This window comes from Tyto alba, unplaced genomic scaffold (genome assembly GCF_018691265.1).
Source record: "Tyto alba isolate M040663 unplaced genomic scaffold, T.alba_DEE_v4.0 Super-Scaffold_23, whole genome shotgun sequence".
In the NCBI taxonomy this organism is placed as follows: Eukaryota; Metazoa; Chordata; class Aves; order Strigiformes; family Tytonidae; genus Tyto; species Tyto alba.
This window is the reverse complement of record NW_024881297.1, coordinates 29,686,830-29,707,289: the sequence shown is the minus strand read 5'-3', so window position 1 is coordinate 29,707,289 and position 20,460 is coordinate 29,686,830. Positions and strand designations below refer to the sequence as shown.

Sequence of the window (20,460 nt, the reverse complement as noted above, 5' to 3'; positions counted from 1 at the left end):
CTCAAAATAACCCCCTGTGCCCCCTCCCTGAGTCCTGTGTCCCCCCCCCCCCAGGCACAGAGACAGCACAGAGCTTTCTGTAGAGAGCGATAGATATTTATATAAATATTTGGGGCTGTACAAGTTGGGGGGGGGGGTGTGTGCAGGGGAGTTGGGGGGGGGACAGGTCACAGGCCGGGGGGGGCTGTGGGCCGGGGGGGCCCCTCGCCGCTGCCTGAGTGGTCCAGCTCCGCGCTGTCGCAGTCAGAGTCCTCAGAGACCTGGGGGGGGGGAACAACACATCAAGGGGGGGGGTTAAACATCCTCAGAACCTCCCCTTGGTCTTGGGGGGGGTTTGGGGAACACCCCCCCCCCCCGTTGTTAACTGGTCCTGGGGGGGCCCCTCCTCATGCCATCTGGGGTTTGGGGGATCCCCTCCCTGTGGTAGCCAACCCTGGGGGGGCCTTGAGGACCCTCTTCCCCCCAGGCTGCTAGATTCTGGGGGGGGCTTGTGGGACCCCCCCCCCTTGCCTAGTACCCAGTGCTGGGGGGACCCGCTCCCCGTGGTCCTTGAACTTGGGGTCTCATTCTTGGGGGGGGGGTGGTGGTGGTACCTGGTCCTGGGGACCCCCCTTTCCCCTATAGCATTTTGGGGACCCCTGCAGCCCCCTCCCCTGCCTCCTCATGGTTCTGGGGACCCCCCCCCCATGATAACCATCCCCAGGGGACTCGGGACCCTCTTGCCCATTTTGGGGAGCCCTGGGGACCCCACCCCGGCTGCGGTATCCAGCCCTGGAGGCCTCTGGGGTCTGTGTCCCCCCCCATCATGACAGTTGATTTCTGGGGACCCCATGTCCCTGGGGGACCCTGGCACCCCCTCCCCATGGTGTCCATCCCTGGGGGGGGGGCTCCAGGACCCTCCTAGAAGACCCGCTCCCCATGGTACTTGGTTTTGGGGTGTCTGGGCCCCCCCCATCTCTTTCCCTTGGTCCCTTGTCATAGGGGGGCTCACAAGACCCCATAGCACCTCATCCTGGGGGGCACTGGGGAGGCTGGCCCCCTCCCCAAAGAACCTGGGGGGGGGGGGGGGGGTACTTCATCTTGGGGGCGCTCTGGGGACCCCACTCCCCATTGTACCTGATCCTGGCATCCTCAGTGCCCCCTCACCATGGAGGAGGACTCCCCCCCCCCCCCCTTTCTCTTTCTTAACCACATTCTGGGGGGCTCAGGGGGGACCCCCACCCCACTGTGCCCCACCCTGGGGGGACCCTAAGGACCCCCCAAGCCCTGAGCAACCCTAAAGATGCCCTTCCCCTTGCTAATCCTGTCGGGGGGGGGGGGGCTCAGGACCCCTACTCTATAATACCCAGCCCAGAGGGACCCCAGGGACCCCCACCCCATGGCACCCACCCCTGGGGGACCCCCTTCACATTGTTTATCCCTTCCTGGGGGGGGTGGGGTGTGTCTTGGGGGACCCCTACCCCACTGTACCCCACTCCGGGGGACCCTCGGGATCCCTCAACCCACGGTATCCAGCCCTGAAGGTCCTGGGGACCCCCTTCCCTTTATTAATCAATTCTTGGGGGGCAGGGGGGGGTTCAGGACCCCTACTCAATAATACCCAGCCCAGGGGGACCCTAGGGACCCCCACCCAATGGCACACACCCCTGAGGGACCCCCCTTCCCTTTGCTAGCCCTGTCCTGGGGGGGGACCTGAAGGACGCCCACCCCATGCTACTCATCCCTTTACTACTCAATTTTTGGGGGGACAGAGGGGGGGCTCAAGATCCTCACCCGATAATTCCCAGCTCTGGGGGACCCTAGGGACCCCCACCCAATGGCACCCACCCCTGAGGGACCCCCCCCTTCCCTTTGCTAACCCTGTCCTGGGGGGACTTAAGGACCACCCCCCCCCATGCTACTCATCCCTGGGAGCCCCCCATCCCACGGTGTCACCCACCCCTTGGGGGCAAGAGGGGTGGGGGGGGTGCTGTGGGTGTTTCCCGCTCCCCCACTCCAGGGTGATTTGGAGGGGGGGGGGGGGGGGGGGCCCAGCCATCACCTTGGGGCTGAGCCCCCCGTGACGGCGGCCGGGACCCTCGGGGGGGGCGGCGTCCAGGGGGATCTCGGAGCCCTGGGAGAGCAGGTCCTCGGAGCGGTCGTCGGGCCGCTCGTCCGTGTTGGTGCTGCCCACGTCGGGGGTGGCGCTGTGCGAGGGCTCGCTCGTGTGCCCCTCGTCCCCGTCCCCGTCCCCGTCCCCGTCCGAGAAGTTCTCCGAGCTGAAGGTGGACAGCGACTGGCGCTTGCTCATGCCGGGGGGCCACCTGGGAGAAAGGGGGGGGGACGGGGACGGGGACACGGACACACGACGATGACACAGGGGTGCAGAGTGAGGACCCGGGTGGCCAGGCACCCACAGACACCCCCCCCACTGCACCCATCCCAGGTGTCTGGGCACCCACCCCCCCCCCACTGCACCCATCCCAGGTGTCTGGGCACCCACCCCCCCCCCACTACCTAGCACCCATCCTGGGCGTCTGGGCACCCACCCCCCCCCCACTGCACCCATCCCAGGTGTCTGGGCATCCACCCCCCCCCACTGCACCCATCCTAGGTGTCTGGGCATCCACCCCCCCACTGCACCCATCCCAGGTGTCTGGGCACCCCCCACACACACACTGCACCCATCCCAGGTGTCTGGGCACCCACCCCCCCCACGCCCCCCCACTGCACCCATCCCAGGTGTCTGGGCACCCACCCCCCCCCCCCCCCCACTGCACCCATCCCAGGTGTCTGGGCACCCACCCCCCACCACCACCCAGCACCCATCCTGGGCGTCTGGGCACCCACCCCCCCCACACTGCACCCATCCCAGGTGTCTGGGCACCCACCCCCCCCCCCCACTGCACCCATCCCAGGTGTCTGGGCACCCACTCCCCCACCACCACCCAGCACCCATCCTGGGCGTCTGGGCACCCCCCACCCCCCCAGCACCCATCCCGGGCACCCACCGATTCCCTGCACCCAGCCTGGGTGTCCAGCCACCCACAGATCACCCCCCTGCACCCATTCCAGGTGTCTGGGCACCCACCCACCACCACCACCACCCGGCACCCATCCTGGGCGTCTGAGCACCCACTGACACCCTGCACCCAGCCTGGGTGTCCAACCACCCATGGACCCCCCCATTGCACCCATCCTGGGCGTCTGGGCACCCACTGACACCCTGCACCCAGTCTGGGCGTCCGACCACCCACAGATCACCCCCCTTGCACCCATTCCAGGTGTCTGGGCACCCCCCCACACCCCCTCCAGCACCCATCCTGGGCATTTGGGCACCCACTGACTCCCTGCACCCAGCCTGGGTGTCCAACCACCCACGGACCCCCCCCCACTGCACCCATCCCAGGTCTCTGAGCACCCACTGGTCCCCTGCACCCGTCCTGGGTGTCTGAGCACCCATGGACACCCCCCCCCAGCCACACCCTGCACCCACCCTGGGTGTCTGAGCACCCATGGGCACCCGAACGGACCCAGGTATCCGATTGGGGGGGGGGGGGGGTTGGGGGGGGTCAGCACCCACCTCTGCCGCAGCGGCAGCTCCACCTCGCTGTCCACTTCACCCTCCTCCTCCTCTGACGAGACCCCCCGCTTCTGGGGGGCAGAGGTGGGGGGGGGGGAAACACACACAGACACATTGGGGTTCTCCTGCTGCTCCTCAGAAGGGACCCAGGGATCCTGAGACACCCCCCCACCCCCCCCCCCACCCCAGGAGAGACACAGGGGACCTGACACCCCACCCCCACCCCCCCCCCAAGATGCACCCAAGGGTCCTGAGCCCCCCCCTTCCTCAGGAGGGACCCCCAGTGTCTGAGCCCCCCAGATCCCTTCCCAGAAAGGATTCATCCCCCCCACCAAATGCTGGGATGGACCTGGGGGTCCTGTCCCGCCCCCCCCCCCCCCCCCCCCCCCAAAAAATGGGATGCGGGCATCCAGGGCTCTCACCTGCCCACGGGTGACGGCCGCCCGGTACAGCAGTGCCGCGGGGGTGAGGTGCTGCCCGGCCCCCCCTTTGCCCCCCCGGCCAGCCCCGCTCTCCCGCTCGGGCTCTCCAGGAGTGGGGGGCCGTGGGGGGGGGGACCCTTGGGTGCCCGTTGCCCCCCCAGGTCCCGCATCAGGGACCGCGGCCGGGGGGGCACCCGCAATCTCCAGTGTCCCCCCGAGGAGGTCGGGGCCGGCAGCGGTTGGGGGGGTTCCGGGGAGCCCCCGGGGGGGTCCGGCCTCGGGGCCTGGCTCCCCGCAGCCCCCCCGGGGTCCCGCTTTGCGATGGCGGCCCTTGGCCCGGCGGCTGCGCCCGGGTGAGGGGGGGCCCTTGGGACACCCCGGCAGGGCCACCTGCGCCATGGCCGCGTCCAGCTTGGGCAGCAGCACCTCCGGCTTCAGGATGTCGGGTCTGAGGGGGGGGGGGGTTTGGGGGGGCGGTACGGACAGACACACACACATACACACACGGGGAGGGGCTGCGGATGGGGACCCAGGTGTCTGGGAGCCCCCGAAATAGCCCCCACCCAGCCAGGAGGGACCCCCACAGCCAGACCCTCGAAAGACTCCACCCCTCCGAGGGACACCACCATCTGCACCCCCAGGCCCGCCCCAAAGGACTCCAGCCCCCAGACACCCCCCCCCAAAGGACCCCAGGCACCCAAGCCCCCAGACCCCCCACCCAAAGCACCCCAGGCACCCAACCCCTCCAGACCCCCCACCCAAAGCACCGAGGCACCCAAGCCCCCAGACCCCCCCACCCCAAAGGACCCCAGGCACCCAAGCCCCCAGACCCCCCACCCAAAGCACCCCAGGCACCCAACCCCTCCAGATCCCCCCACCCCAAAGCACTCAGGCACCCAAGCCCCCAGACCCCCCCACCCCAAAGGACCCCAGGCACCCAAGCCCCCAGACCCCCCACCCCAAAGGACCCAGGTGTCCAGGCTCCCAGCTCCCCAAGGACCCCCACACCCACGTCCTCCCACCCCTCTCCCAACCCTGAGGGACCCCCATATCCATGCCCCCCTCACCCCAAAGCACCCAGGCACCCAAACCCCCCAACGCCCCCCCCCCCAAAAAACCCAGAGCCCACCCCCTACGCCCCCCCGGGGGACCCAGGCGCCCGGGCGCACCGCTTGCCGTGGGGTGAGAGCTTCTGCGGGACGTTGCGTTTCTTGATGAGGGTCTCGACGGCGTTGCCGTGCAGGAGCCCCCGCGGCGCCCGCGGCTTGAAGAGCCCCGGGTAGCGCTTCTCCAGCGCCTGCTCCCGCCTGCCACGGGTCACGCGTGGGCACCCGCACCCGGTGACACGGCGCGGGGTGGCCGTGGCCGCGGGGTGGTGGCCACGGGGTGGGTAAGGGCTGGCCATGGCCTCAGGGTAGCCATGGGGTGGTCATGGCCATGGAACAGAGAGAGGGTTGACCATGGCCATGAGGTGGCCATAGGGTTGGCCATGGCCATGGGGTGGCCATAGGGTGCTATAGGATTGGCCATGGTCACGGGGTGGCTATAGGGTTGGCCATGGCCATGGGGTGGCCATAGGGTGCTATAGGATTGGCCATGGTCACGGGTGGCTATAGGGTTGGTCATGGCCATGGGGTGGCTATAGGGTGCTATAGGGTTGGTCATGGCCATGGGGTAGCCACGGGGTTGGCCATGGCCATGCGGTGGATATAGGGTGCTATAGGGTTGGCCATGGTCACAGTGTGGCTATAGAGTTGGCCATGGCCACAGGGTGGCCATAGGGTTGGCCATGCCCATGGGGTGGCTATAGGGTTGGCCATGGCCATGGGGTGGCTATAGGGTTGGTCACGGCCATGGGGTGGCCATAGGGTGCTATAGGATTGGCCATGGCCATGGGGTGGCCATGGGGTTGGCCATGGCCATGGGGTGGCTATAGGGTTGGCCATGGCCATGGGGTGGCCATGGGTTGGCTATAGGGTGCTATAGGGTTGGCCATGGCCATGGGGTGGCCATAGGGTGGCTATAGGGTTGGCCATGGCCATGGGGTGGCCATAGGGTGCTATAGGGTTGGCCATGGCCATGGGGTGGGTGTAGCATTGGCCATGGCCATGGGGTGGCCATGGGATGGGTATAGGGGGTGCTGCTGGGTACTGGGAGTCCTGGGGGGTGCCTTTGGGTGCTGGGGTGAGCTATTGGGTGCTGGGGGGTGCTGTTGGGTGCTGGGGTGTGCTGTTGGGTGCTGTTGGGTGCTGTTGGGTGCTGGGGGTGCTGTTGGGTGCTGGGGGTGCTGTTGGGTGTTGGGGGTGTTGTTAGGTGCTGTTGGGTATAGGGGGGTGCTGTTGGGTGTTGGGGGTTCTGGGGTGTGCTGTTGGGTGCTGTTGGGTGCTGTTGGGTGCTGGGGGTGCTGTTGGGTGCTGTTGGGTGCTGTTGGGTGTTGGGGGTGCTGTTGGGTGATGGGGGTGCTGTTGGGTGCTGGGGGTGCTGTTGGGTGCTGTTGGGTGCTGTTGGGTGCTGGGGGTGCTGTTGGGTGCTGTGGGTGCTGTTGGGTGCTGTTGGGTGCTGTTGGGTGCTGTTGGGTGTTGGGGGTGCTGTTGGGTGCTGGGGATGCTGTTGGGTGCTGTTGGGTGCTGTGGGTGCTGTTGGGTGCTGTTGGGTGTTGGGGGTGCTGTTGGGTGCTGTGGGTGCTGTTGGGTGCTGTTGGGTGTTGGGGGTGCTGTTGGGTGCTGTTGGGTGCTGTTGGGTGCCCGCTCACCTGAGCAGCTCCTTCTCCTTGAGCTCCAGCTGCAGCATGAGGGCGCTGAGCTCCATGTAGAGGTTGTTGGCGCGCTCCAGCTTACGCTCGTAGTGCTCCCGGATGTCCAGCGCGTGCCTGGCACCCGGGGCACGCGTGACATCAGCACGGCACCCCGCAGCACCCCATGGCATCCCACAGCACCCCCACAGCACCCAGCACCCACCACGCACAAGGACAGGCACCCAACAGCCCTCCCTGTCCCCTGGCACCCTCTGATGCCCACTGCCCCCCGTCCCCCCATCATGTCCCTGATGCCCCCGTGCTCCCAGTGTCCCCAGCACCCCGTGCTCCCAGTGTCCCCAGCACCCCGTGCTCCCAGTAACCCCAGCACCCTGTGCTCCGTGTCCCCAGCACCCCGTGCTCCCAGTGTCCCCAGCACCCCGTGCTCCGTGTCCCCAGCACCCCGTGCTCCCAGTGTCCCCAGCACCCCGTGCTCCCAGTGTCCCCAGCACCCCATGCTCCGTGTCCCCAGCACCCCATGTTCCGTGTCCCCAGCACCCCATGCTCTGTGTCCCCAGCACCCCGTGCTCCCAGTGTCCCCAGCACCCCATGCTCCGTGTCCCCGTGCCCCACGGCCGGGCCCCACCGGAGCTCCTCGCGCCGGCGGTTGATGAGCTCCTCCTCCAGCCGGTGCAGACACGTCCCCTCCGACTTGATCTTCTCGAAGTGCAGCTTCACCTCCTCCCGCCACTCCGCCTGCAGCACACAGGCACCGGCTACCACGGGCGCTGGCCACCAAGGGCACTGGCCACCAAAGGTACTGGCCACCAAGGGCACCCACCACCAGCTACCACGGGCGCTGGCCACCAAGGGTACTGGCCACCAAAGGCACTGGCCACTGGCCACCATGGGCATCAGCCACCAAGGGCACCAGCCACCAAAGGTACTGGCCACCAAGGGCACCAGCCACTGGCCACCAAAGGCACTGGCCACCATGGGCATCAGCCACTAAGGGCACCAGCCACCAAAGGTACTGGCCACCAAGGGCACGAGGCACTGGCCACCAAAGGTACTGGCCACCAAGGGCACCAGCCACTGGCCACCAAAGACACTGCCCACCATGGGCATCAGCCACCAAGGGCAACAGCCACCAAAGGTTCTGGCCACCAAGGGCACCAGCCACTGGCCACCAAGGGCACCCACCACCAGCTACCACAGGCACTGGCCACCAAGGGCACTGGCCACTGGCTACCACGGGCACCAGGCACCCTGGGCACCAGTTACCGCTGGCACCAGGCACCACGGGCATGAGATACCCCAGGCACTGGGATATACCGGGCGTGGCGCCCCTGAATTCTGGGCTATACTGGCCTGGGGTACCCTGGGCACCAGCTGCTGCTGGCACCAGTTGCCCCAGCACCAGCCCTCACAGTCACTGGGATCTGCAGCCAGCCTCCTGTGGGGTTTGGGGGTCCCGGGGTGCTGGGGGGGGGGGTCCCTGGGTGCTGGGAACCCCAGGGTGCTGGGTACATGGGATTGGAAGTAGGTGTCCTGCAGGATTTGGGGGTTCCAGGGTGCTGGGGGGTCTCTGGGTGCTGGGAACCCCAGGGTGCTGGGTACATGGGATTGGAAGTAGGTGTCCTGCAGGATTTGGGGGTTCCAGGGTGCTGGGGGGGTCTCTGGGTGCTGGGGGGTCCCAGGGGTCCTAGGGTGCTGGGGGTCATGGGGTACTGGGTATCCTGGGGGGTCCCTGGGTGCTGGGTGTCGTAGGATGCTGGGGACCCAGGGTGCTGGTTATCCGGGGTTGTCCCAGGGTGTTGGGGTGCTGGTTATCCCAAGGGTCCCCAGGGTGCTGGGGGTCCCAGGGTGCTGGGGGTCCCTGGGTGATGAGGTCCCTGGGTGCTGGGGGTCCCAGGGTGCTGGGTATCAGGGTGCTGGGGTCCTGGCATGCTGGGTACCCGGGTGCTGGGGTCTCAGGGTGCTGGGGGTCCCTGGTTGCTGGGCTCCCAGTGTGCTGGGTACCTGGGTGCTAGGGTCTTGGGGTCCCTGGGTGCTGGGTACTTGAGTTCTGGGGTCCTGGGGTGCTGGGGTCCCAGGGTGCTGGGTCCCTGGGTGCTGGGGTCCGGGGATGATGGGTATTGGGGTGCTGGGGATCCAGGGTGCTAGGGTCCTGCATGCTGTGCACCTGGGTGCTGGCATCCCAGGGTGCTAAATACCTGGGTGCTGGAGTCTCAGGGTGGTGGGTATCAGGGTGTTGGGGGTCCCCGGATGCTGGGGTCCTGGGCTGCTGGGTAGCAGGGTGCTGGGGTCCCTGGATGCTGGGGTCCCAGGGTGCTGGGGTCTTGGGGTCCCTGGATGCTGGGGTCCCAGGGTCCTGGGGTGCTGTGGGTCCCTGGGTGTTGGGGGTCCCTGGGTGCTGGGGTCTCGGGGTCCCTAGGTGCTTGGGTCCCAGGGTGCTGGGTCCTGGTGCTGGGTCCCGGGGTGCTGGGTAGCTGGGTGCTCGGGTCCCTGGGTGTTGGGGGTCCCTGGGTGCTGGGTCCCGGGGTGCTGGGTACCTGGGATTTGAAGTAGGTCTCCTGGGGGGTGGAGAGGACGTCGGCGGAGGCGATGTCGAGGTGCAGCAGGATCTGGCGGAAGGACGGGCGGTTCCGGGGTTTGCTGTTCCTGGGGGGAGCGGCACGGCGCTGGGTGCGGGGGGGGGGGGGGGGGGGGGGGCGGGCAGGGTTTGGGGGGGCTGCTGGGTGCTGGGGAGGGGGGCTGAGGCTTTTTGGGACCACAGGCAGAGAAGGGTGCACAGCACACACGGGGTGCCCAAGGGGCAGTGGTGCCCGGGGTGAGGCCGGACATGGGGTGCCCATGGGCACACCCCCCCCCCCCAAGGGTGGGGGCACCCCGAAGGTGGGGGGCCCTTTGCCTAGGGGTCCCCCACCCCTGCACTGCCCACCTTGGGGTGCCAATGGCGGCTTCCTCATGGTGGGCCTTACCCTGGGGTGCCCCATGGCATGACCCAGCCAAAGCACGGGTGCCCATGGGGTGGCCCCAGGTGGGGTGGCCCCACAGTGAGGTGACCCCACAGGATTGTCCCCAGGTGGGGTGTCCCCATGCTGGGGTGGCCCCACGATGGGGTGTCTCCATGGTGAGGTGGCCCCATGGCGGTGTGACCCCACGATTGGGTGTCTCCATGGTGGGATGTCCCCATGGCGGGGTGTCTTCATGTTGGGATGTCCCCAGGTGGGGTGCCCCCATGCTGGGGTGGCCCCACAGTGGGGTGTCTCCATGGTGGGGTGGCCCCATGCCAGTGTGACCCCCTGACTGGGTGTCTCCATGGTGGGATGTCCCCACGGCAGGGTGTCCCCATACTGGGGTGTCCCCACAGTGGGGTGTCTTCATGTTGGGGTGCCCCCCGGTGGGATGTCCCCATGCTGGGGTGTCCCCACAGTGGGGTGTCTTCATGTTGGGGTGTCCCCATGCTGGGGTGGCCCCACAGTGGGGTGGCCTCCATGGCAGTGTGACCCCACGGTGGGGTGTTTCCATGGTGGGATGTCCCCATGGCGGGGTGTCCTCATGCTGGGGTGTCCCCAGGCGGGGCTGTCCCCACGCGGGGTGTCCCCAGGGGGGCTGTCCCCACGCGGGGTGTCCCCAGGGGGGGCTGTCCCCGTGGGTGCACTCACCAGCACTGGCGCAGCAGCACCTTGAAGCCGTCGGGGCAGCTGGAGGGGACGGGCAGGTGGAGGCTGTTGCTGCCCACCCCCCAGATGATGGCCGACGAGTCCACGTCCTTGTAGGGGATCTCGCCCGTCAGCAGCTCCCACAGCACCACCCCAAAGGACCTGGTGGCACCCGGCACCCGTGACACCCGGCACCCACGGCTGGGCACCCCCACTGTCCCCTGGTGCCCCTTTCCCCGTGTCCCCCCCCCCACTCCTGCCCATGCTGGTGTCCCCAGTTGCTTCTGTGGTCCCTGACATCCCAGTCCTTGCAGTGTCCCTCCCAGTATCCCCGATGTCCCCATCTCTTGTCCCCCACAGTGTCCCTGAGGGCTCACATGTCCCTGGTGTCCCCCCCAGTGTCCCCTGTTCCTACTCTCCCCAACCCCCCCTGCGCCCCCATTGCCTCCCAAAGCCCCCCGTGTTCCTGTGTCCCCAGTGCCACCACAGCTCCCTGGTGTCCCTAAGTTCCCCCTGTCCCCGATGTCCCCAAGGTGCCTGTGTCCTCACCAGATGTCAACCTTCTCAGAGACAGGCTCGTTGCGGATGACCTCGGGTGCCATCCAGGCCACGGTGCCGGCGAAGGACATCTTGGTGCTCTTGTCAATGAGCTCCTTGGAGGTGCCAAAGTCCGAGATCTTCACCACGTCGTCGTAGGTGATGAGCATGCTGGGGGGCACCCGCTCAGCGCCACGCCAACGACACGCCAATGACACGGGCACGACACCGCCATGGGCATGCAAGTGCTACGAGCGTCATTGGGTCATGGGCATGCCACCAGCACGGGTACAACACCGTCACGGACGGGGCACCACCGTGGGCACGGCATTGTCACGGGCATGCGGCTGCCACGAGCGTGGTCCTGTTGTGGGCACCATGAGCACGGCACCGCCACGGTCATGCAATTGCTCTGGGCGTGGGACCACGGGTACGGTGCTGCCATGGACATACAACTGCCACGGACACGCAACCGCCAGGGTCATTGCACTGCCACGGGCACAGCGTTGTCACGGGCATGTCACCACCATGGACATGTCAATGCCATGGACACGCAGCCACCACAGACGTGGCACTGCGATGGACGCGCAACTGCCACGGGCATTGCATCACCATGGGCATGGCACCACCAAGGACATGTCACCGCTAGGAACATGGCACTGTCACGGGCATGACACCACCGTGGACATGTCACTGTCATGGACATGGCACTGCCACAAGCATGGCATCACCACGGACATGTCACCACCATGGACATGTCAATGCCATGGACACGCAGCCACCACAGACGTGGCACTGCGATGGACGCGCAACTGCCACGGGCATTGCATCACCATGGGCATGGCACCACCAAGGACATGTCACCGCTAGGAACATGGCACTGTCACGGGCATGACACCACCGTGGACATGTCACTGTCATGGACATGGCACTGCCACAAGCATGGCATCACCACGGACATGTCACCACCATGGGCATGTCATTGCCATGGACATGGGACCACCATGGTCACTGTTCTGCTGTGGCACCATCATGGGCATGGCACCACCATGGACATGTCACTGCTATGGGCATAGCACTGTCATGGGCATGGCACCACCATGAACATGTCACCACCATGGGCATGTCATTGCCATGGCCGTAGGACCACCATGGTCCCTGTTCTGCCGTGGTCACGGCACCACCACGGACATGTCACCATCAAGGACATGTCACCGCTATGGACATGGCACTGTCATGGCCACGGCACCACCAAGGACATGTCACCACCATGGACATGTCACCACCATGGACATGTCACTGCTATGGACATGGCACCACCACGGACATGGCACCACCAAGGACATGTCATTGCCATGGCTGTAGGACCACCACGGTCACTGTTCTGACACGGGCATGGCACCACCAAGGACACGTCACCATCAAGGACATGTCACCGCCATGGACATGGCACTGTCATGGCCACGGCACCACCAAGGCCACAGCACCACCATGGACATGCAACTGTCACCAGCATGCAGCCATCGAGCACAACCACGGCCACGGCACTGCCACAATCATGCAACCGCCACACGCATGTCCCCGCCACGGGCATGGCACCATTGCGGGCACGCCATCACCCGGGGCACCCACCCCAGCACCCCTGGGTGCCCCCTGAGCCCCCATCCCCGCTCACTTGGGCGACTTGAGGTCGCGGTGGATGATCTTGTGGAGGTGCAGGTAGTTCATGCCGCCGGCGATGCCCATGGACCAGTCGACGAGGAGGGAGGGGGTGACCTTGCGCCCGGCGCGCAGCACCTCGTACAGCTGGCCCTGGGCGCAGAACTCCATGATGATGCAGTAGCAGGGTGCCTGGGTGCACACACCCCTGCGGGCACAGCAGCACCCTCAGCACCCACTGCCTGGCCAACTGGGGCACCCAACTCCTACAGGGCACCCAACTTCTCTGCGACACCCAACTTCTCCAGGGCACCCAACTTCTTCAGGGCACCCAACTTCTCCAGGACACCCAACTTCTCTGCGACACCCAATTTCTCCAGAGAACCCAACTCCTACAGGGCACCCAACTTCTCTGCAACACCCAAATTCTCCAGGGCACCCAACTTCTCTGCGACACCCAACTCCTACATGGCACCCAACTTCTCCAGGACATCCAACTTCTCTGCGACACCCAACTTCTTCAGGGCACCCAACTTCAACTTCTCCAGGGCACCCAAGTTCTTCAGGGCACCCAACTTCTCCAGGGCACCCAACTTCTCCAGGACACCCAACTTCTCCAGAGAACCCAACTCCTACAGGGCACCCAACTTCTCTGCAACACCCAAATGCTCCAGGGCACCCAACTTCTCTGTGACACCCAACTTTTCCAGAGAACCTAACTCCTACAGGGCTCCCAATTTCTCTGCAACACCCAACTTCTCCAGGGCACCCAACTTCCCCAGGACACCCAACTTCTCCAGAGAACCCAACTCCTACAGGGCACCCAACTTCTCTGCAACACCCAACTTCTCCAGGGCACCCAACTTCTTGAGGACACCCAACTTCAACTTCTCCAGGGCACCCAACTCCTACAGGGCACCCAACTTCAACTTCTCCAGGGCACCCAACTTCTCCAGGGCACCCAACTTCTTCAGGGCACCCAACTTCTCCAGGGCACCCAACTCCTCCAGGGCACCCACCTACACTCCAGTAGCTCTCAGCACCCAGCAGTGCCAGGGCACCCGTCTGCACCCAAGCCCCACAGTTAGCACCCATCTGCACCATGGGCACCCCCGTGTACCCAGCCACCCCCGCAGCACTGGGACAGACCTGTCCCCCGTGCCACATGTGGGACATGCCCGTGTGTCCCGTGTCCATGCCGTGTCCTGCCCACTCAGGTCCGTGCCATGCTGGTGGTCCCCATGCACATGCCGTGTTGGTGCCCCATGCCCGTGTCGTGTCCATGACCTCTGCCTGTGCCCATGGCATGTCCATGCTGTGTCCGTGTCCATGCCGTGTTCATGCTAGTGTCCGTTCCCTGTGCCATGGGTTCCCCCTGCCCCATGCTCATGCCTCACGCTGTGTTCATGCCCATGCCATGTCTGTGCCCACGGTGTCCTCCATGCCCATGGCATGTCCACACCCCATACTATGTTCATGCCTGTGCCCATGTCGTGTCCATGCCTCCATCCCTCATGCCCATGTCTGTGCATAGCATGTCCATGCTGCAATCCATGTCCGTGCCCATGCCGTGTCCGTGCCCTGTGCCCATGCCGTGTCCGTGCCCTGTGCCCATGGTGTCCTCCATGCCTCGTGCCTATGATCTTCTCCGTGCCCCATGCCCATGGCTTGCCCATGCCATGTCCATGTTTCATGCCCATACCATGTCCATGACCCATACCACGCCCATGCTCCATGCCATGCCTGTGCTCCATGCCATGTCCATGACCCATACCGTGTCCATGCTCCATGCCATGCCCATGCTTATACCATGTCCATGCCTATACCGTGTCCATGCTTCATGCCATGTCCATGCTCCATGACATGTCCATGACCCATACCGTGTCCATGCTCCATGACATGTCCATGACTCATACCATGTCCATGCTCCATGACATGTCCATGACCCATACCCTGTCCATGCTCCATGACATGTCCATGACTCATACCATGTCCATGCTCCATGACATGTCCATGACCCATACCATGTCCATGCTCCATGACATGTCCATGACCCATACCGTGTCCATGCTCTATACCATGCCCATGCTCCATGCCATGTCCGTGACCCATGCCATGTCCATGCTCCATGCCATGTCCATTCTCATACCGTGTCCATGCTCCATGCCATGTCCATGTTCCGTGCCATGCCCATGGTGTTCCCCATGACCACAGCTTGTCCACGCCGCACCCACCCTCCGTGCCCCATGCCATGCCCACGCCCCATGCCACCTCCACGCCCACGCTGTCCCCACGCCCCCCTGCCGTGCCCACACCCACAGCCCGCGCCCCCGGCGGTGCCAGCAGCACCCACGCTCACTTGAAGGTGATGATGTTGGGGTGCTTGAGCTTGCGCAGGTGCTTGATGTCGGTCTCCTTGAGGTCCCGCACCTTCTTCACCGCCACCTCCTCGCCGTGGAAGCGGCCCAGGAAGACGGCACCCTGCGCCCCGCTGCCCACCCACTGCAGGTCCAGGATCTCCTCGAAGGGCACCTCCCAGGGGTCTGCGGGCACCCACACCCCAGCACCCTGGTGCACCCACACCCTGACACCAACACCATGGCACCCCTGGTGCACCCACACCCTGACACCCACACGCCAGCACCCTGGTGCACCCACACCCATAGCACCCACACCCCAGCACCCCTGGTGCACCCACACCCATAGCACCCACACTCCAGCACCCTGGTGCACCCACACCCTGACACCCACACCCCAGCACCCTGGTGCACCCACACCCATGGCACCCACACCCCAGCACCCCTCATGCACCCACACCCATAGCACCCACACCCCAGCACCCCTCATGCACCCACACCCTGACACCCACACGCCAGCACCCTGGTGCACCCACACCCATAGCACCCACACTCCAGCACCCTGGTGCACCCACACCCTGACACCCACACCCCAGCACCCTGGTGCACCCACACCCTGACACCCACACCCCAGCACTCCTCATGCACCCACACCCATAGCACCCACACCCCAGCACCCTGGTGCACCCACACCCATGGCACCCACACCCCAGCACCCCTGGTGCACCCACACCCATAGCACCCACACCCCAGCACCCTGGTGCACTCACACCCTGACATCCACACCCCAGCACCCTGGTGCACCCACACCCTGACACCCACACCCCAGCACCCTGGTGCACCCACACACTGGCACAGCCAGGGTGCCCCCCCCCTTGGCACCTTCACCCCAGCCCCACCGCTCCCACCCCCCCCACTGCCCGCTCTGCACCCCAGCACCCCCCTCCCTGCCCTGCAGCACCCTGCTTTGCCCCACTGCACCCCCCCAACCCCTTGCACCCTCCTGGCCCCACAGCACCCTCCTTTGCCTCCTTTTACCCTTCTTTACCTCCTTGCACCCTCCTTTGCTCCCTTGCACCCCACTTTGCTCCCTCGCACCCTCCTGGCCCCGCAGCACCCTTCTTTGCCCCCTTGCACCCCCCCTTTGTCCCCCTGCAACCTCCTTTGCCCCCTGCTTTCCTCCTTGCACCCCTCCTTTGCCCCCTTGCACCCTACTTTGCCTCCTTGCACCCTGCTTTCCTCCCTTGCACCCTCCTTTGCACCCCCGCACCCTCCTCTACTTCCTTGCACCCCCCTTTGCTCCCTTGCACCCTCCCTTTGTCCCCTTGCACCCCCTCAGCCCCATAGCGCCCGCCTGACCCCGCAGCACCCTCCTTTGCCCCCCTTTCACCCCACTTTGCTCCCTCACGCCCTCCCTGCCCCCCGGCACCCTCCTTTGCCCCTTTGCACCCTCCCTGCCCCCCGGCACCCTCCTTTGCCCCTTTGTACCCTCCCAGCCCCCCAGCACCCACGTTGCCCCCCCTCCCCGCCCCCCCCGCTCCCCCCCCCCTCACCTTCCTGGGGGTGCTTGTGCTCGGCGGCGTAAGCTTTCCCGATCATGGTCCAGACGGGTTTGAGGCACCCGAACAGCCCCTCCAGGAACCCCCCCCCCCGCCTGACACCGCAGGTGGGCGGCCTCGGCGGCCAGGGGTCCCCCTCCCTCAGACCCCAAATCGGGGTGCCGGGGGGCCCCTCGGCGGGGCCAGGCTTCGGGGGGGGCGGCGGGGGGGGCGGCGGGGGTGGCGGGGGGCAGGACGTCGCGCAGGACGCACTGGGTGGGGGTCAGCTCCTGCTCGGGGGTCCCGTCCGAGGCCAGCGCCAGCGAGGGCGAGGGCGTCCGCGTCTCGTGCAGGCAGGCCATGGCGGGGGGCCCCCCGCGCGCCCCCCCCCCCCCCGCCAGCACCCCCCGGCCTGCGGGAGGGTGGCAGTGGGAGAAGGGAAGTGTGCAGGACCCCCCCCTCCCCTCTGCCCCCAGCTTGCACCCATGGGCACCCCCGGGCACGGCGCTGCAGCCCTGGCAGCTCTGTGTGCAGCTGGGCCCAAGCACTACCCCCCCCCCCCCCCCCATCCCACCCCCCCCAACATGGGTGGGCACCCCCTTGCACCCACGTCTGCCGCCTCACATGCATGGGCACCCTCCTGCGTGGGTGAGCACCCTTTTGCACCCACGTGTGCAGCCCCACGAGTGTGTGCACCCCCGCTGCGTGCATGGGCACCCTCCTTGTACCCACAGCTGCAGCCCCACACGCACGGGCACCCCTTTGCATGTGTGGGCACCCCCTCGTGTGCATGGGCACCCCCCCCATCCGCACACACGGGCACCCTCCTGCATGGGTGAGCACCCTTTTGCACCCACGTGTGCAGCCCCACGAGTGTGTGCACCCCGCTGCGTGCATGGGCGCCCCTTTGCAAGGGCGGGCACTCCCCTCCGTGGGTGGGCGCCCCCCTTGCACCCACAGCTGCAGCCCCACCCGCGTGGGCACCCCTCTGCATGTGTGTGCACCCCCTCGTGTGCATGGGCACCCCCCCTGCACACGTGGGCACCCTCTTGCACCCATGTCTGCAGCCCCACATGCATGCACACCCCCTTGCATGCTTGGGCACCCCCTTGCACCCATGTCTGCAGCCCCAGGAGTGAGTGCAACCCCCTGCATGGGTGGGCACCCCCCCTTGCGTGCATGGGCACCCTCCTTGCACCCACAGCTGCAGCCTCACATGCATGGGCTCCCTCCTTGCACCCACAGCTGCAGCCTCACATGCATGGGCACCCTCCTGCATGGGTGAGCACCCTTTTGCACCCACGTGTGCAGCCCCACAAGTGTGTGCACCCCGTTGCACGCATGAGCGTCCCTTTGCAAGGGTGGGCACCCCCCTGAATGGGTGGGCACCCTCTTGCACCCATGTCTGCAGCCCCACATGCATGCACACCCCCTTGCATGCTTGGGCACCCCCTTGCACGGGTGGGCACCCCCTTGCACCCACGTCTGCAGCCCCACGAGTGTGTGCAACCCCGTGCGTGCATGGGCGCCCCTTTTCACCCATGTGTGCAGCCCCACGTGTGCATGCACACCCCTACATGCATGGGCACCCCCTTGCACACATGGGCACCCTCTTGCACCCACATCTGCGGCCCCACATGCATGCACACCCCTTTGCCTGCATGGGCACCCCTTTACACGCATGTGCAACCACTTGCACCTGTGTCTGCAGCCCCACACGTGTTTGCACGCCCTTGCACCCACGTGTGCAGCCCCATGAGTGCGTGCACACGTCCCACCCCCACCCCCCCACCCCACGTGCATGGGCACCCCCCCTGCACCCACATCTGCAGCCCCACGTGTGCATGCACCCCCCTGCATGCCTGGGCACCCCTTTACGTGCACGTGGACCCCCCCTGCACACGTGCGTGCAGCCCCACGCGTGTGTGCATCCCTCGCAGCTCTGGGCACCCCCTTGCACCTGGGTGCACCCTTACACACACGTGCACCCCCCTTGCACACACGTGCACCCCCCTTGCACCCCCACTGTGCAGCCCTGCACCTCCGGGCACCCCTCGCAGGCACGTGCAGCCTCTCGCACGCGCGTGTGCACCCCTACACATGCATGCACCCCCTCTCCTGTGTGTGTACCCCCAGTTTAGGCGTGTGCGCCCCCTTGCACCCCCACAGCCCGCCTCACACCCGCGTGTGCACCCCACTAGGCTGGGGGGGGGGTGTGGGGGGCTGGATGGGGGCACACGATCGTGCAAGAGCATGCACAAGCGTGCAAGAGGAGGGTGCGAGGCCACCCACGGCGTGCAAACGTGCCAGGGGAAACTGAGGCAAGGCTGGGGGGGCAGGGATCCACGCGTGAGGGGGGCCCCCCAGGGGCTGAGGGGTCCCGGGGGGGGTGTCAGTCCTGATCCCCTGAAAATTGGGGGGGGGGGAGTTGCCATGGCAACAGCGGAGCCAGCGGATGAGGTCATCACTAAAATTAGGTGGGGGGGGGGGGGTGAGTCACCGCGGGGGGGCGTGGGCGGGGCTTAGCGTCACCCCGAGGGACCCACGGGGGGGGGGTGTGTGGAGGGGTTGGGGACGACCCGCCCCTCCAGGTGTCGTGTCCCCCCCGTGGTGACATCACGTCACGCGGTGACGTCATCCCGGTAAGGGATGGAGCCTCCCCCCCCGCCCCTTTCCCCCCCTTCCCACCCCCCCCCCCCACTCGCGCGCTTGGCTCCGCACGGGGAAACTGAGGAAGAAGCGGGGAAACCGCGACCCGCGGGTGGGTGGGCGGGTGGGTGGGGGTGTTTGTCACGACATGCGACAGCACCGGCGCGGTGTCGCGAGAGAGCGGGGTTGGAGGAGGGGCACCCACGTGTGCAAGCGGCCGCACGGGCCCGTGAGGGGGTGCACAGCCGTGTCGGGGTGCACACGCGTGTGCACAAGGCTGCGCGCGCACGCGTGGGTGCAGGCGCGCGTGCAAAGGGGGGGCGCGCGCCCGTGCGTGCGAGGAGGGGGGGGGGCACACGCGCGTGCAAAGGGGGGGGGTCACGCGCACCCGTGGGTGCGAGGGGGGTGCCCACCCACGCGGGGGGATAGGAGGGGGCACACGCGGGGGCACCTTGGCGTGCAGGGGTTGCACCCGCGCGCGTGCAAGGTGATGCCCGCGCGTGCCAGGGGCGCCCACACACACACACGGGGGGGGGAGGGGGGAGGGTTGCACCCACGGCATGCGTGCCCGCACCTGCAGGTGTTACCCACGCAGGTGCAAGGGGAGCACACGCGTGGGGGGTGCTAGCACGTCTGCAAGGAGGGGGGGGTGTAGGGGGGGTGTTTCACACGTGTGCACGGAGCTGCCCACGCGTGTGCAAGAGCAGCTCACACATGGGGGGGGGGGCATACGCGTGTGCAAGAGGCCGCTCGCATGTCGTGTCCGTGTGTCTCTCCCTCCCCCCCCCCCCCCCCCCTCCCAGGCCCCACCGGAGCCCCGGGGGGACGCGGCCGTCCGGTAAGGGCGGAGGGTGCGGCCCCCCCCGGGCCCGGTGTGGCGGGGGGGGAGGGGGGGGGGCCCCGGTGCCCACGGGTGGGGGAGGGGGCCACGTGCCCCCCCCCCCCATCCCCCCTTCCCCTCCCCCCCCCCCCTCCATCCCGGCCTCATCCCCGGTCCTACCCCCCCCCCCCCCCCGCCCCGGGCCTCCCCGCCGCGGCCCCGGTGCCGGTACCTGGGGGGGCCGGTGATGCCGGTGGTGCCGGGGGTGGTGCCGGGGCCGGGGCTGGGCCCGGCGGGGCCGGGGCGCGGGCGGGGCCGGTACCGGGGGCCGGTGCCGCGGTCAGGGCGAACAGAGCGAAACGGCCCCGCCCGGCGCTCGGCGCGGCCCCGCCCCGCCCGCCCCGCCCCGGCCCCGCCGGCACCGGCCCCGTAACGGCACCGGGAGCCCTGGGACACCGGCACCGGCACCCCCCCACCGGCACCGGGACCCCAGCACCGGCACCCCCACACCGGC

The 20,460-nt window shown here is 67.2% G+C and overlaps 1 protein-coding gene across 1 annotated transcript; it reads right to left on the bottom strand.

The window, feature by feature from the left end:
* Nucleotides 1-137: 137 nt before the first annotated feature.
* Nucleotides 138-20,310, bottom strand: MAP3K12 (mitogen-activated protein kinase kinase kinase 12). Its single transcript, XM_042797025.1, is given in 15 exon segments — nt 138-260; nt 2,042-2,303; nt 3,563-3,633; nt 3,985-4,432; nt 5,154-5,291; nt 6,737-6,853; nt 7,365-7,474; nt 9,274-9,382; nt 10,390-10,548; nt 10,936-11,094; nt 12,599-12,790; nt 14,942-15,125; nt 16,493-16,589; nt 16,591-16,889; nt 20,179-20,310. Coding segments are annotated over 14 exon segments (2,388 nt in total). The 5' UTR covers nt 16,840-16,889; nt 20,179-20,310; the 3' UTR covers nt 138-167.
* Nucleotides 20,311-20,460: the final 150 nt, after the last annotated feature.